At 41.5% G+C, this 17,069-nt stretch overlaps 1 protein-coding gene across 1 annotated transcript; it reads right to left on the minus strand.

The window, feature by feature from the left end:
* Positions 1-20: 20 nt before the first annotated feature.
* On the minus strand, positions 21-11,426 carry skor2 (SKI family transcriptional corepressor 2). Its single transcript, XM_045692791.1, has 5 exons — positions 9,581-11,426; positions 5,480-5,543; positions 4,983-5,060; positions 255-449; positions 21-46 (listed from the first exon to the last, which is right to left on the minus strand). Exons 1-5 carry the CDS (start codon positions 11,375-11,377, stop codon positions 21-23), a joined length of 2,160 nt encoding a protein of 719 aa, XP_045548747.1. The 5' UTR covers positions 11,378-11,426.
* Between the last annotated feature and the right edge of the window lie 5,643 nt (positions 11,427-17,069).

A 17,069-nucleotide genomic window follows, 5' to 3' on the forward strand; every position in this document is an offset into this window, starting at 1 on the left:
AGGGTGCGAGGGGTTAGGGGTTAGGGTGTGAGACAGCGAGGTAGACCTACGGAACACAGGGAAGGGGGAGTTTCCCTTCAGAGCGTGGAACTCCTGTTCTAGTCGTCCCACCATGGTTAGGGTGTTAGGGGTTAGGGTGTGAGGGTGTTAGGGTGTGAGGGGTTAGGGTGTTAGGGTGTGAGGGGTTAGGGTGTTAGGGTGTGAGGGGTTAGGGTGTTAGGGTGTGAGGGGTTAGGGTGCTAGGGTGTGAGGGGTTAGGGTGTGAGACAGCGAGGTAGACCTACGGAACACAGGGAAGGGGGAGTTTCCCTTCAGAGCGTGGAACTCCTGTTCTAGTCGTCTTCGTAGGTCGATCTGTTCCAATAGAACCTTCTGGAGTTCCTCTTTCTCCATGTTCTCAACATCCTCCTTTAGTGGCACGGGGGAACTTCCATCTTGAGTTTGATCACCTGGAACAAATGAAAGAAAATACATTTTTTGATTCAGTAAGACAGTGAGTTATATTATCCAAACATACCCTCGTAAAACTGACTATCCTACCGATCCTTGACTTCGGCGATGTAATTTACAAAATACCCTCCAATACCCTACTCAGCAAATTGGATGTAGTCTATCACAGTGCCATCCGTTTTGTCTCCAAAGCCCCATATACTACCCACCACTGCGACCTGTATGCTCTCGTTGGCTTGCCCTCGCTTCATATTCATCGCTAAACCCACTGGCTCCAGGTCATCTATAAGTCTTTGCTAGGTAAAGCTCCGCCTTATCTCAGTTCACTGGTCACCATAGCAGCACCCACCCGTAGCACGCGCTCCAGCAGGTATATCTCACTGGTCACCCCCAAAGCCAACTCCTCCTTATGCCGCCTTTCCTTCCAGTTCTCTGCTGCCAATGACTGGAACGAATTACAAAAATCACTGAAGCTGGAGTCTTATATCTCCCTCACTAACTTTAAGCATCAGCTGTTAGAGCAGCTCACAGATCACTGCACCTGTACATAGCCCATCTGTAAATAGCACACCCAACTACCTCATCCCCATATAGTTATTTATTTTTTGCTCCTTTACTCCCCAGTATCTCTTCTTGCACATCTTCTGCACATCTATCACTCCAGTGTTAATGTTAAATTGTATTTATTTCACCACTATGGCCTATTTATTGCCTTACCTCCATAATCTTACTACATTTGCACACACTGTATATAGATTTTTCTATTGTGTTATTGACTGTATGTTTGTTTATCCCATATGTAACTCTGTGTTGTTTGTGTTGCACTGCTTTGCTTTATCTTGGCCAGGTCGCAGTTGTAAATGAGAACTTGTTCTCAACTGGCCACCTGGTTAAATAAAGGTGAAATAAATAAATCCCTCTAATAATCTGTAGTACTCTGACTGCAATGAAACCATTGGCCTATAGGTGTCAGTCTAACTGCATATTTCCAGCTGGCTACAACCAGAGCTTTTTATAGACTACCAGTCGTTCCTGTAGCCCTTTCACTGAATAACTGTAACAAAATAAAATACAATCTCAATGGTCATTGCATTCCGTTAAGAATATCTTGGTTTTGATTGAAATTAGAAACTACATTTAAAATCTCTATAACAATCACTCTAGTGTCTAATTGGTATATTGTAATTACTTCGCCACCATGGCCTATTTATTGCCTTATCTTACCTCATTTACACTCACTCTATATAGACTTTTTGTTTTCTTTTTTCTACTGTATAATTGACTGTACGTTTGTTTATGTATAACTCTGTGTTTTTGTTTGTGTCGAACTGCTTTGCTTTATTCTTGGCCAGGTCGCAGTAGTAAATGAGAACTTGTTCTCAACTGGCCTACCTGGTTAAATAAAGGTGAAAAAATAAATCTAAAAAAGAATAATCATGCTCACTATTCATTTGACGGAATTGACAAATAAGACAATCGAAATGTTTTGCATTACGCATTGCTGAAGAGTATTACATCAACATGTAAAATGGAATTAATACTGAACACACCTTGATGATTTAAATAACTAATTAATCAAATTGTTCAATGCTAAATGCATTAAACCTTCAATAAAACAAATGCAAGAAATAGATTTCACGTGAAACAATATTAAAATGTTTATGCTTCCCGTAAAACCTATTGTTCTGGCTGCAGTCTATAGTGTCTGTAGCCGTGCTGCGTTGGTAACAGTGGATTGGTATTACTGTAGTCCTGTAACCATGATAACCATATTGTTCTATCACTCTTCTACAATGTTAGTGTCGTTTCCATTATGGCCTGATTTCTTCATCTATGAACCTGAAAATGTCTTGTGTGTTTGTGTCTGAATTCAGATAATGTGGCAAATCAAACGGCTTAAATGAAGCGATCCAGCACATTCGTTTATATAATCTCCCCCACCCCTCTCCCCCTCTATATATAATCTATCCTTCTCTCCATTTCTCACTCTCTCTCTTTAACTCTTTTGTCATTTCATGTCTTGCCTCCTTCAGCCTCCCAACGCTTCCCTCATTTCGAATGGTTTGCTCTCGCTCTCTCGCCGCTCTCTCTGTCTCATTTGACAAGCAAATCAGCAGACAGTGCCTCGGGATATCCGCCTCGTTTGACAGTCAATTAACCGGGAATAGTCAAAGCCAAAGCAGTTTGCATTACATAAATGGAAAATTAGATACTTTTTCTCCCAAGAAACAGCCCTCCCCTTTAGACAGAGCCTGAGAGTCTTTGGAATCAGAACGTCTAATCACGTCGTCCATCGCCCAGGGAGTTGTTTAGCAATCAGACAAAGGTGGTCTCATTTAATTTGTATTGTGTAATTTTTAAAAATATATTCTATATTATGTGAGGACATCATTATGGGCTAGATAACATAAATGTTGCCATAGATGTCATAAAATACTGAATGTTTCTGAGATAGATATAAAAGGCAATAACTGTGATCCTTGTAATGGAAGGTTTTGCCAAGGAAAAGGCAATTATATGGGTTTGATATTGTTGAAATGGAGATTGTCAACTTCCCTGTGTTGAGCTGATTGTCTTGTTTGCTCCCTGTAGAACACATTGTAGAACTGTAATGGTTCCCTGTAGAACACATTGTAGAACTGTAATGGTTCCCTGTAGAACACATTCTACAGCACATTCTGGACAACATTGGAACATTGGAAACAGCCGTTCTTCCATTCCACAGTCTATCGGCTATTCCATCTGTTTATGTTGTTCTAATAATCCCTAAACCTTTGGTCTGTGAGAGGAGAATGAGTCTCTAATAATCCCTAAACCTTTGGTCTGTGAGAGGAGAATGAGTCTCTAATAATCCCTAAACCTTTGGTCTGTGAGAGGAGAATGAGTCTCTAATAATCCCTAAACCTTTGGTCTGTGAGAGGAGAATGAGTCTCTAATAATCCCTAAACCTTTGGTCTGTGAGAGGAGAATGACGCTCTAATAATCCCTAAACCTTTGGTCTGTGAGAGGAGAATGAGTCTCTAATAATCCCTAAACCTTTGGTCTGTGAGAGGAGAATGAGTCTCTAATAATCCCTAAACCTTTGGTCTGTGAGAGGAGAATGAGGCTGTTGTTCTCCTTGTCATGATAAACCGCAATGGTATGATAGCTGTAATGGTATGATAGCTGTAATGGTATGATAGCTGTAATGGTATAATAGCTGTAATGGTATGATAGCTGTAATGGTATGATAGCTGTAATGGTATGATAGCTGTAATGGTATGATAGCTGTAATGCTATGATAGCTGTAATGGTATAATAGCTGTAATGGTATGATAGCTGTAATGGTATGATAGCTGTAATGGTATGATAGCTGTAATGCTATGATAGCTGTAATGGTATAATAGCTGTAATGGTATGATAGCTGTAATGGTATGATAGCTGTAATGCTATGATAGCTGTAATGGTATGATAGCTGTAATGGTATGATAGCTGTAATGGTATGATAGCTGTAATGGTATGATAGCTGTAATGGTATGATAGCTGTAATGGTATGGTATAATAGCTGTAATGGTATGATATGATAGCTGTAATGGTATGATAGCTGTAATGGTATAATAGCTGTAATGGTATGATAGCTGTAATGCTATGATAGCTGTAATGCTATGATAGCTGTAATGGTATAATAGCTGTAATGGTATGATAGCTGTAATGGTAGGATAGCAGTAATGGTAGGATAGCTGTAATGGTAGGATAGCTGTAATGGAATGATAGCTGTAATGGTATAATAGCTGTAATGGTATAATAGCTGTAATGGTATGATATGATAGCTGTAATGGTATGATAGCTGTAATGGTATGGTATAAGAGCTGTAATGGTATGGTGTAATAGCTGTAATGGTAGGATAGCTGTAATGGTATAATAGCTGTAATGGTATGATATGATAGCTGTAATGGTAGGATAGCTGTAATGGTATGGTATAATAGCTGTAATGGTATGATATGATAGCTGTAATGGTATAATAGCTGTAATGGTATGATAGCTGTAATGGTATAATAGCTGTAATGGTATGAGAGCTGTAATGGTAGGATAGCTGTAATGGTATGGTATAAAAGCTGTAATGGTATGATAGCTGTAATGGTATGATATGATAGCTGTAATGGTATGATACCTGTAATGGTATGATAGCTGTAATGGTATGGTATAATAGCTGTAATGGTATGATAGCTGTAATGGTATGATAGCTGTAATGGTATAATAGCTGTAATGGTATAATAGCTGTAATGGTATGATAGCTGTAATGGTATGATAGCTGTAATGGTATGATAGCTGTAATGGTATGATATGATAGCTGTAATGGTATGATATGATAGCTGTAATGGTATGAGAGCTGTAATGGTATGATAGCTGTAATGGTATAATATGATAACTGTAATGGTATAATAGCTGTAATGGTTTGATATGATAGCTGTAATGGTATGATAGCTGTAATGGGGTGATAGCTGTAATGGTATGGTTTAATAGCTGTAATGGTATGATAGGGGAAGTTTTACCTGCCATCTCTCTCCAGTACTCAGGGTCAGATGATTTTGTCTCTGATACAAAGAAGTTGCTAGGTTCTTTGTTTTCATCTAGAGGAGAAGGAGAGAAGGAGAAGAAGGAGAAGAAGGAGAAGAAGGAGAAGAAGGAGAAGAAGGAGAGAAGGAGAGAAGGAGAGAAGGAGAGAAGGAGAGAAGGAGAGAAGGAGAAGGAGGAGAGAAGGAGAGAAGGAGAAGAAGGAGAAGAAGGAGAAGGAGAAGAAGGAGAAGAAGGAGAAGGAGAGAAGGAGAGAAGGAGAGAAGGAGAAGAAGGAGAAGAAGGAGAAGGAGAAGAAGGAGAAGAAGGAGAAGGAGAGAAGGAGAGAAGGAGAGGAGAGAAGGAGAGAAGGAGAGAACAGAAGGACATTAATTCATCAGTTCATCTGGAGCCTCTGAGTTGATTTGGTCCCATGCACACAGAAAACTGATAGGAAGGAACCAATGTCTTTAAACACCTAGGTAACACTGCGTACCAGCTGTTTTGGAGTTTTCTTTGGTTGCATAAACAGGCAGTCCATGGTCTCTGCTTTTATGAGTCTGAGAACACAGAGAGAGACAGAGGTTTTAACATCTACATATCAGAGATAGTGTTGAATAATGCTATCCAGAACAGAACCACTGGTGTCCTGGGATGCAGGATGCTGGTGTACACTAGACTACCAGCTGGCTTTCACAGACTTGAAGAATCAATGGAGTGGAACAGTTCTCCTTTTGGCCTAATCTTGTATGTCCAGAACAATGCTGTTAACAATGCTGTAGACATGAGCGGAGGGTGACTTTCAAGTAAATCACCTTGGTGATGAAGCATGGATCTAAATCACCTTGGTGATGAAGCATGGATCTAAATCACTTTTATGATGAAGCATGAATCTAAATCACTTTTATGATGAAGCATGGATCTAAATCACCTTGGTGATGAAGCATGGATCTAAATCACCTTGGTGATGAAGCATGGATCTAAATCACCTTGGTGATGAAGCATGGATCTAAATCACCTTGGTGATGAAGCATGGATCTAAATCACCTTGGTGATGAAGCATGGATCTAAATCACCTTGGTGATGAAGCATGGATCTAAATCACCTTGGTGATGAAGCATGGATCTAAATCACCTTGGTGATGAAGCATGGATCTAAATCACCTTGGTGATGAAGCATGGATCTAAATCACCTTGGTGATGAAGCATGGATCTAAATCACCTTGGTGATGAAGCATGGATCTAAATCACCTTGGTGATGAAGCATGGATCTAAATCACCTTGGTGATAAAGCATGGATCTAAATCACCTTGGTGATGAAGCATGGATCTAAATCACCTTGGTGATAAAGCATGGATCTAAATCACCTTGGTGATGAAGCATGGATCTAAATCACCTTGGTGATGAAGCATGGATCTAAATCACCTTGGTGATGAAGCATGGATCTAAATCACCTTGGTGATGAAGCATGGATCTATCATCGCATTTGCAGACAAGCTGTATTGTTACTGTTAGACTGTGAATGTCTCTTCATTAGTGTTATTAGACTGTGAATGTCTCTTCATTAGTGTTATTAGACTGTGAATGTCTCCTTCATAGCTGTTACTATTTGTATATGTTGGAGAATGACCTGGCTACGCCAAGTTCAAGCCCTTGGAGTTCTCCTTGCATTCTGGCTCCTAAACCTGATGGTACGTCCAGGTTATGTACGGATTATCAAAAGGTAAATTCTGTCACATTGCCAGATTCGTTCCCGTTACCCAGACTGGACGACTGTATCAACACTGTTGGTGCTGCTAAGTATGTAACTAAGTTGGACCTCTTAAAAGGTTACTGGCAGGTTCCGTTAACCTCACGTGCTTCTGAGATTTCTGCCTTTGGGACCCCAGACAACTTCCTACAATACTCTGTCATGGCTTTTGGGATGCGGAATGCACCAGCCACTTTCCAACGACTGGTTAACACCGTATTAGCTGGCGTTCCCAGTTGTAGTGCCTACCTAGATGATCTAGTGATTTATTCATCTGAGTGGACAGATCATGTTAACTCTCTAAGGGTAGTATGTGAACGTTTGGCAGCTGCTTCTTTAACCCTGAACTTGGCAAAGTGCGAGTTTGGGAAGGCCACTGTTACCTATCTCGGCAAAGAGGTCGGCCATGGACAGGTGTGCCCTGTTGATGCCAAGGTCTTGGCTATAACGGCATTCCCTGCACCTACCGCCAGACGAGAGCTACGCCGCTTTTTAGGGATGGTTGGCTACTACCGTAGCTTCTGTAAAAACTTCTCTGTGGTAGTTGCTCCATTGACCGATTTGCTCAGTCCGGCTAGATCGTTTGAGTGGTCCCCGGATTGTAAGGTAGCTTTTGATACTGCTAAAGCACTCTTATGTAATACCCCTGTACTTGCTGCTCCGGATTTTGAACGACCGTTTAAACTTGAGGTAGATGCTAGTGCCAGAGGTGCTGGTGCTGTTCTACTGCAGCGGGACAAGACTGGACTGGATCATCCGGTGTGTTATTTTCACGAACATTTAAACTATGCCACCATCGAGCAAGAAGCTCTAGCTTTGTTGTTCGCTCTGCAATACTTTGAAGTGTATATTGGTTCCAGTGCCCTACCAGTCATCGTATATACTGACCATAACCCCTTAGTGTTTCTCCACTAATATCTCTTCATTAGTGTTATTAGACTGTGAATGTCTCTTCATTAGTGTTATTAGACTGTGAATGTCTCTTCATTAGTGTTATTAGACTGTGAATGTCTCTTCATTAGTGTTATTAGACTGTGAATGTCTCTTCATTAGTGTTATTAGACTGTGAATGTCTCTTCATTAGTGTTATTAGACTGTGAATGTCTCTTCATTAGTGTTATTAGACTGTGAATGTCTCTTCATTAGTGTTATTAGACTGTGAATGTCTCTTCATTAGTGTTATTAGACTGTGAATGTCTCTTCATTAGTGTTATTAGTCTGTGAATGCCTGCTTCATTTATATTACTATTAGAATGTGAATGTCTCTTCATTAGTGTTATTAGACTGTGAATGTCTCTTCATTAGTGTTATTAGTCTGTGAATGCCTGCTTCATTTATATTACTATTAGACTGTGAATGTCTCTTCATTAGTGTTACTATTGTACTGTGAATGTCTCTTTATTAGTGTTGTTATTAGCCTGTGAATGTCTCTTTATTAGTGTTATTCGAATGTGAATGGCTCCTTCATTAGAGTTGTTACTGGACTGTGAATGTCTCCTTCATTATTGTTGTTTGTTGGACTGTGAATGTCTATTTCATTAGTGCTACTATTAGACTGTGAATGTCTCTTCATTAGTGTTATTCGAATGTGAATGGCTCCTTCATTTATGTTAATATTAGACTGTGAATGTCTCTTCATTATTGTTGTTTGTTGGACTGTGAATGTCTATTTCATTAGTGCTACTATTAGACTGTGAATGTCTCTTCATTAGTGTTATTAGACTGTGAATGTCTCTTCATTAGTGTTATTAGACTGTGAATGTCTCTTCATTAGTGTTATTAGACTGTACATGTCTCCTTCATTTTTGATACTATCAGACTGTGAATGTCTACTCCTTAGTATTGTTATTATACTGTGAATGTCTCTTCATTATTGTTACTGTTAGACTGTGAATGTCTCTTCATTAGTGTTATTACTAGATGTGAATGTCTCTTCATTATTGTTATTAGACTGTGAATGTCTATTCATAATCGTTACTATTATACTGTGAATGTCTCTTCATTATTGTTACTGTTAGACTGTGAATGTCTCTTCATTAGTGTTATTAGACTGTGAATGTCTCTTCATAATCGTTACTATTAGACTGTGAATGTCTCTTCATTAGTGTTATTAGACTGTGAATGTCTCTTCATTAGTGTTATTAGACTGTGAATGTCTCTTCATAATCGTTACTATTTGACTGTGAATGTCTCTTCATTAGTGTTATTAGTCTGTGAATGACTTTTCATTTTTTGTTATTAGTCTGTGAATGTCTCTTCATTAGTGTTGTTATTATAAGGTGAATGTCTCTTCATTAGTGTTATTAGACTGTGAATGTCTCTTCATAATCGTTACTATTTGACTGTGAATGTCTCTTCATTAGTGTTACTATTAGACTGTGAATGTCTCTTCATTAGTGTTAAGAGACTGAGCATGTCTCCTTAATTAGTGTTATTAGACTGTGAATGTCTCTTCATTAGTGTTACCATTAGACTGTGAATGTCTCTGTGAATGTCTCTTCATTAATGTTATTATACTGTGAATGTCTCCTTCATTAGTGTTACCATTAGACTGAGAATGACTCCTCCCTTTTATTAGTACAACGCGACTGTTTCCCCTGGTTGGGAACCTACTCCCTTGTTAATGTGGAGTCGACAGGTTCCAGATTGGAAAGGCTAACAGGCAGAAAGTGTTAAGGAGAGAACCGATATATTTTGACCATTACAATACCGGACTGTTCTTACTATCAGGGATCAGAGCACTCTGTGGATGTTTCAATTCTTCAGTGAGACGCCGCTATCAATCTCTTTATGCATATTACATCAACCAGCCTACAGTGCCATTTAAATAATAATTAAAGTGCCTTACTTTTACATGTTTGTAGGACTGGTCCTCCAGTTGCAGCGGGGTGTGTGTGGGGCTGGGGAGAGAGAGTGTGAGACTGGCAGGGGGAGCAGGAGGAGAGGCAGGCAGGCTTGTGCTGCTCTGGTCCTGGCTGTGATCTGCAGGGCTGCAGGGAAAGTTGACTGCCTCTTTCTCTCCTCTCTCCCATAGTCCTGATCCTTCACTTTGCCCTCGGAGGTGCAGGCCGCTGTGTGTCTGTGGTGGGGTTGGTCTTTTGGAGTGTTCCTCTTCCTCCTCCTGCTTGGTCTCTACATCCACCTCTCCTTCCTCCCCCTCTCCTCCGCTCTCAGAGGCGTAGCTGCAGCTGGTCGTGGGGGACAGGTGGAGCTCTGACCCAAACTCCTCCAGGTTGCCATGGAGCTTGGCGATGCTTTCTGCGTCCTTGACGACGGGTCGGAAGGCTGAGTGGTAGTAGGCTTTCCTGGCCTGGAGAGACGGGGTGTCCAACACCTTCAGCCAGCCCTCTGAGGTCACAGGGTGCAAATCAGAGGTCAGAGTGGAGGAGTCAAGGTCAAACAGACCTGACCTGGGTGTGGCTCCCATGCCTGGCCCCGCCCCTGGGTGTGGGGGCTCTGATAGGTCGAGGAAGGCCTGCCTGAGGGAGGGGCTCTCGGCCAATGAGGACAGAGTGTTGACGGAGGGCTGTGGCTGCAGGTAGGTGGGCACTGGGAGGCCCCCAGCTGCCCTAGGGGGCCAGAACATGCAGAATGGAGGATAGAAGGTGTCTTTACGACCGGGCCACAGCAGACCTGACAGACCAGTGTTCTTCTGTCCTCCAGCCACCTCACTGTCATCTTTCTTCTGACAGAGGCTGAAGGCTGGGAAGGAGTAGGGGCTGGGGAACAGGGAAGTGTGGGCGAACTTCTGCAGCATGCCGAACCCTTTACTGGGCACAGGGATCACCGGGTAGCTGCGAGGGTTCTTACGGGGAGACAGGCTGCTTCCATCCAGGTCCTCCTCCTCCTCGAAGCGGCTCCTCTTCTGGACCAGGTCAGGGGTCATCATGTGGGGCAGACCAGAGTTCACAACCTTCCCCGGCCCCATGGGGGAGCAGTGAGATGAGGGTAGACACCGCTTCCTGCTGCCACCATTAAACATGGCCTTCACGTCCTCCCAGGCAAACGCCAGGTCATCAGGAGGGGTTTTATCTGACAGCTTCAGGTGGCGTCTCCAGGAGTTGAAGTTAGCAGCGTCCGGCTGGGTGTACTTGGCTTCAGGAGTACGGTGAGAGTGGAAGATGAACTTGTTAGGAGAGAAGTACATGTTGCAGTAGGAACACTTGATGCACTTGGCTCTGCTGCTGTTGTAGCGCGCTGGGATGAAGTTACCACGGCTACCCCAGGCACACTCGTGTGACACATCAAAGGCGAAGTTGTCGGGCAGTTTGGGGGGGTTGTTCTCCCCCAGGAAGGACTTACAGAGCCGCTCCGCCTCTCGCTTGGTGATCATGCCACAGCGGCGGGAGGAGATGGGCATGGCGCCAGCTCGCCTCAGGATCTCCAGCTGGACAGGGGTGCACTGAACACAGGTGATACCCAGCGCCACGCGGCGGTTGTGGATCTCGTTATAGCTGTAGTTCTTCAGCAGGGTGTTGGAGATCTGGGCCAGACACAGCCGCTCCTGATGGTCGATCACCAAGGAGACGATGGGTACACCATACAGAACCACTTGACCCACCTGGTTGGGCTTCAGGGAGGAGGAGTGGGGGGGTCTGGGGGGGGTCAGGGGCTCCTGCTGGTACGAGCTGGGGGAGGTCGTCATGGTAGCGCTGGTGTAGGTTGTGTTGCCGTGGAGTCTGATTGGAGGATACTGTGCTGAACATATGAGTCAGAGGTTAAACTGAACATCAGTCAGACACTCTTTTAGTTGTAATAATAATGACAATAACAACAATCAGCACTTTGTATTATTATCAAAAAGGATTTTCCTAATGGTGAAGAACTTGATTGTGATTAAATAGCAACACCACATTTGATTTCTTATGTTGCTTATTTGTATTATTTCATTATAAACATTCAATGAAGTTTGTACCTTGAATGTTTAAAAAAAATCACATTTTGCAGAACAAGTTTAATGCAACTCCGCCTGGGCCCGCTGCATATTCGACTTTAATGAGCATAGAAGACAAGAAGCCGAACTGTTTACAACAAATGTATATCTGGGAGAACGATAAAGGGATCAATAGTTACTTTACTTTGGGTGTCATTTGTTGATAGCCTACATATATACGTTGATAAAAAAAAGTATAGAATTGCAATAGAACATGACAGATTAAAAAATAAAAAATGTCCTAATTTAACAGAACTTCCATTTCTCTGACGTTCAAACAAAAGTTTGTATTTGACATTTTCTGCCAAAACACTGGAGGCTATTTACACACGTCAATCTGAGAGGCAGTATAGAATTTTAATTGATTAACACTTTAATCTGAGAGGCAGTATAGAATTTTAATTGATTTACACGTTAATCTGAGAGGCGGTATAGAATTTTAATTGATTTACACGTTAATCTGAGAGGCAGTATAGAACTTTAATTGATTTACACGTCAATCTGAGAGGAGGTATAGAACTTTGATTGTAAATGTATTATTATATATTATTAACCGAATATACCTTATTATATATGGCGTATCATAGTGTGACCTCTGCTTAATAATAATGGGTATTCGTCAGGCGTTACATTAGGCTATATACAAACAAACCGACTCGCAGATCAAACCGACTCGTTAGGCCTTCCCGACCAGGGCCTAGATACACAGGACAACGAAATATCCCCCCAAACAGTGGAGGATGTTTACTGTGAGATTCTAAATTAAAAGGTCAAATAAAAATAAAAGGTACCATATTATGTCGCTTCTTGATTTTACTGCAGCTTTAGACCAGAATGCATTCAACATATATACATGATTATAGCCTACTAATAATACCCCATTGATGCCGAAAGACACAACACAAATATTACTAATCATACTGAAAATAATAATTAAAAAAAAAATGAAGGTTAGTGGAGGCTAATAATACAGTAGGCTACTCTTCCTATTTACACCAATTTGTTGTTCACGAAACAGGATATCTTACCTCGTCTTCTCTGATGAGAGAGATCGAAATGTTATGAAAATAAAAACATCCCTGATCTCCCGCCCAAAACAACCGATAAATTAAACCCCATGTGCCTTATAAAATGTCTCCTATAAACAGCAGTAAATTAATTCAGAATATATAAGAAGAGAATATATGATAATAACTCCGGCTTATTCCCGTTAGAAGACAAGGCGCGTGTCTGGAAACCGGCGGACCGGACTTATTGGCGCGTGGCTCTGCCCCGCTTCTAGATGTACAGCTCGAGCCAATGACGTTTCACTGACACGACACCTGAAGAGACGAACTCACCAGCGGGTCCAACACCGGGCTGTGCATATCCCATCTGAAGGAGGAGGGTCACTCACAAATCCACAAACACCACATATATTGCAGACCTACCAACAATGACAGGAACAGTAAGTAGGTCGATGTCACCAACTAAAATGTGTCAGATCACAGAACTCATAGGCCTATGTAAATCAAATGATAGGTCTAACCTAAAATGCTTTATTTAGGCCTATAGGCTATCAATTCAAACGAATATAATCAATACTCGCCTTCAGGTAATTCTTGATTGCACTTCATTTGTCTTAAGCAAATTTTCCTTATAACCCGTTTCTCTACCAAGACATCGAGAAAGGCATGTAGCAGGCAATAGGCCTACCAAATAAATGTACAGGCCTGTAAGGAACCAACATGTCACATATGGGCCCTCGTCACAATATCAAATAGGCTACAGAAAGGCCTGTGAAGGAGCGGGAAATTAACATTAACCAGTGTTGCATTTCCGGTTTAGTCATTTAGCAGGTGTTGTTATCCAGAGCGAAGTGAGTGCATACATTTGTCGTACTATTTCGTACTGGTCCCTCGTGAGAATCGAACCCACAACCCTGGCGTTGCAAGCCATGTAGCGGTGTAGCTAACTAGAACTACACACTACTTTTTTTTGCAAAAATAAAAGAGCCTATGCGTGAAGTAGGCAATAATGTTTCATCACCAGAACTGCCAAATTCTGACTCGAAACATGTTTTTGTTGTTGTGTTTAATAGGCTAAATTACACATTCTGTTAACATATGACCCCGAAGTGATCTGTATCCATTTTTAAGTCTATGATATTTCAGATTTATATATGATAATTTTCACAAAGTAGTTATAGTCAAACTAAAATATAATTGTATTGGTCCCATACACATCGTTTAGCAGATGTTATTGCAGGTGTAACAAAATGCTTGTGTTCCTAGATCCAACAGTGTAGTACTATCTAACAATTCACAAAAATACACATAAATCTAAAAGACCAAGAATGGAATTAAGAAATATATAATTTTAAGATGAGCAATGTTGAAGTCTGGAGTATAAATACAGCATATATACAGTGTGTGTGTGTGTGTGTGTGTGTGTGTGTGTGTGTGTGTGTGTGTGTGTGTGTGTGTGTGTGTGTGTGTAAACATTATGGACAGTATGTGGATAGAATATTTAGTATATCTGTAGAAAACGAAGGATAGAATAGCATATATACAGCTATAGTTGAATAAGATGGCCTTGACTAGAATACAGTATATACTGTACATATGAAATGAGTCAAACAGTATGTAAACAGTATTAAAGTAAACCAGTGTTCCATTATTAAAGTGGCCAGTGTCCCATGGATATGTACATAAGGCAGCAGCCTCCAAGGTGCAGGGTAGAGTACCCTGGTGAACTACTTTATCAAAATAACATTAGTTCAGTAAACTATATTTTTCGTAAGGGTAGCTTAACTTATTCCAGTATGAAGTAATTGGTAGCTTTGTAAACTATATTTTTTAGAGCTTCCCCAACACTGACATTAACTCAAACAGGCCTACATGGAAGAAATTCCAGAAATGTGAGATTTTCCATGCAGGATACAATGAATAACAAGACTAGTTACCTGGAACAAGACAATAGGTGTCACGTCCTGACCATCGAGAGCTCTTATTTTCTATGGTAGAGTAGGTCAGGGCATGACAGGGGGTTTTGTCTAGTTTATTTTTTTCTATGTGGGGGTTCTAGTTTCTGTATTTGTATGTTTCTTGTTGTTGTGATAATCTCCAATTAGAGGCAGCTGGTCATCGTTGTCTCTAATTGGGGATCATATTTAAGTTGTTGTTTTTCCCACTAGGGTTTGTGGGGAGATTATTTTGAGGTAGTGTGTGTTTCACCTCTTCGTCACGGTTTGTTATTTTGTTTAGTAGTTTATTTGTATATCTTGCATAGTTTCACAGTTATAATAAAATGTGGAGCGATACACACGCTACGCTTTGGTCTCCTTCATCATACGACATACGTGACAGAATCTCCCACCACAACACAGGACCAAGCAGTGTACCCAGGAGGTAATGGCATCCGGGGCTTGGGATGAAATAGTAGCAGGAGACAAGAGCCTGCCAGGGAAGCAGGTGGAAGCAGAGAAGGAGGGACAGCTACGAAGTCGGGAAGGAAGGCCACAGAAACCCCAATATTTTTTTTTGGGGGGGGGGGGGGGGCACATGGAGCAGTCATATGAAGGAGGAGACCAAAGCACAGAGTGTGTATCGCTCCACATTTTATTATAACTGTGAAACTATGCAAGACATACAAATAAACTACTAAACAAAATAACAAACCGTGACGAAGAGGTGAAACATACACTACCTCAAAATAATCTCCCACAAAACCTAGTGGGAAAAACAACTTAAATATGATCCCCAATTAGAGACAACAATGACCAGCTGCCTCTAATTGGAGATCATCCCAAAAAACAACAACATAGAAATACAGAAACTAGAATCCCACATAGAAATACAGAAACTAGACAAAACCCCCAACATAGAAATAAACTAGACAAAACCCCCTGTCACGCCCTGACCTACTCTACCACAGAAAATAAAAGCTTTCTATGGTCAGGACGTGACAATAGGCCTAAATGTTATTTAATTATTCACTATAGGCCATTTATTGCGTGGCCATATGATCCTTCTGTCAGCTGATTGGGTACAGTGAAAATGTAATGTGAATCATGCTGATTGTTAAAATCACTTAAGCCTAATTGGTTTCATGTTTACTGACACCATCATCATCACCTAGAGATCCTTTCATAGATTGGCCTTTACAGACCACAGAGACAACATTCAGAGAAATACATCATCATGTTTCCGAGGAGGAGAGGGGAGATGAGGAGATGAAGAGGAGGAGGAGATGAGATGTAGAGGAGGAGGAGATGAGATGAAGAGGAGGAGATGAGGAGGAGGAGATGAGGAGGAGGAGATGTAGAGGAGGAGATGTAGACGAGGAGGAGGAGATGAGATGTAGAGCAGGAGATGAGATGTAGAGGAGGAGATGTAGAGGAGGAGATGAGGAGGAGGAGGAGATGAGGAGGAGATGTAGAGGAGGAGATGTAGAGGAGGAGATGTAGAGGAGGAGATGAGGAGGAGGAGATGTAGAGGAGGAGATGAGGAGATGAGGAGATGAGGAGGAGGAGATGAGGTGGAGGAGGAGATGTAGAGGAGGAGATGTAGAGGAGGAGATGTAGAGGAGGAGATGAGGAGGAGGAGATGTAGAGGAGGAGATGTAGAGGAGGAGATGTAGAGGAGGAGATGTAGAGGAGGAGATGAGGAGATGAGGAGGAGGAGATGAGGTGGAGGAGGAGATGTAGAGGAGGAGATGTAGAGGAGGAGATGTAGAGGAGGAGATGTAGAGGAGGACATGAGGAGGAGGAGGAGAGTGAAAAGGTAATAGAGAGATGATATTTCTTCATCATAATAGAGGGCCGCATATGAGACATACTCTATTCCTGCCATCACTAACAATACACTGGATGGAGGAGAGAAACGGATCATCTGAAACAGATGACGTGTTTGTAGCCGAAACACCTCATCAATTACCTGAACTGTTTATTGATGTAAAGAGTATTGATATGTAGTCACATGTAGTCTCATTATGTAGTCAACACTGGAAACAAACTGATTGGAATTAAAGCCAACGGATGAATTACCACCCAGTAGTCAGAGAGTTGACTGGACACATTTAGTCAATGAGATGGAATAGGATAACAACTGTTTAATATACACTAGATATTCCAATATCTTTCAATACTTAGAAGGAAAAAAATGCAATTTCACTCAATAGGATAAGACACATTTACATTTAGAATAGTCTACTTTGATTGCAAATAATATTGAAAATGGTATGAAATAAATTAATGCATGCTATTTAATTTAGTTTTTGTCCTAAACCTGACGGCAGTGACAGCACCCCAAGCCCCATCTGTTTCTCTTTAGACCAATTTAGATGTCATTGCTCGAGCTTTTGTCTCGCCTCCGGAGCACGCGGCCAGGCAGCAGCATCAAGCGGCAGGAGGTTCCCACGGTCC

Source organism: Salmo salar, chromosome ssa13 (genome assembly GCF_905237065.1).
Source record: "Salmo salar chromosome ssa13, Ssal_v3.1, whole genome shotgun sequence".
In the NCBI taxonomy this organism is placed as follows: domain Eukaryota; kingdom Metazoa; phylum Chordata; class Actinopteri; order Salmoniformes; family Salmonidae; genus Salmo; species Salmo salar.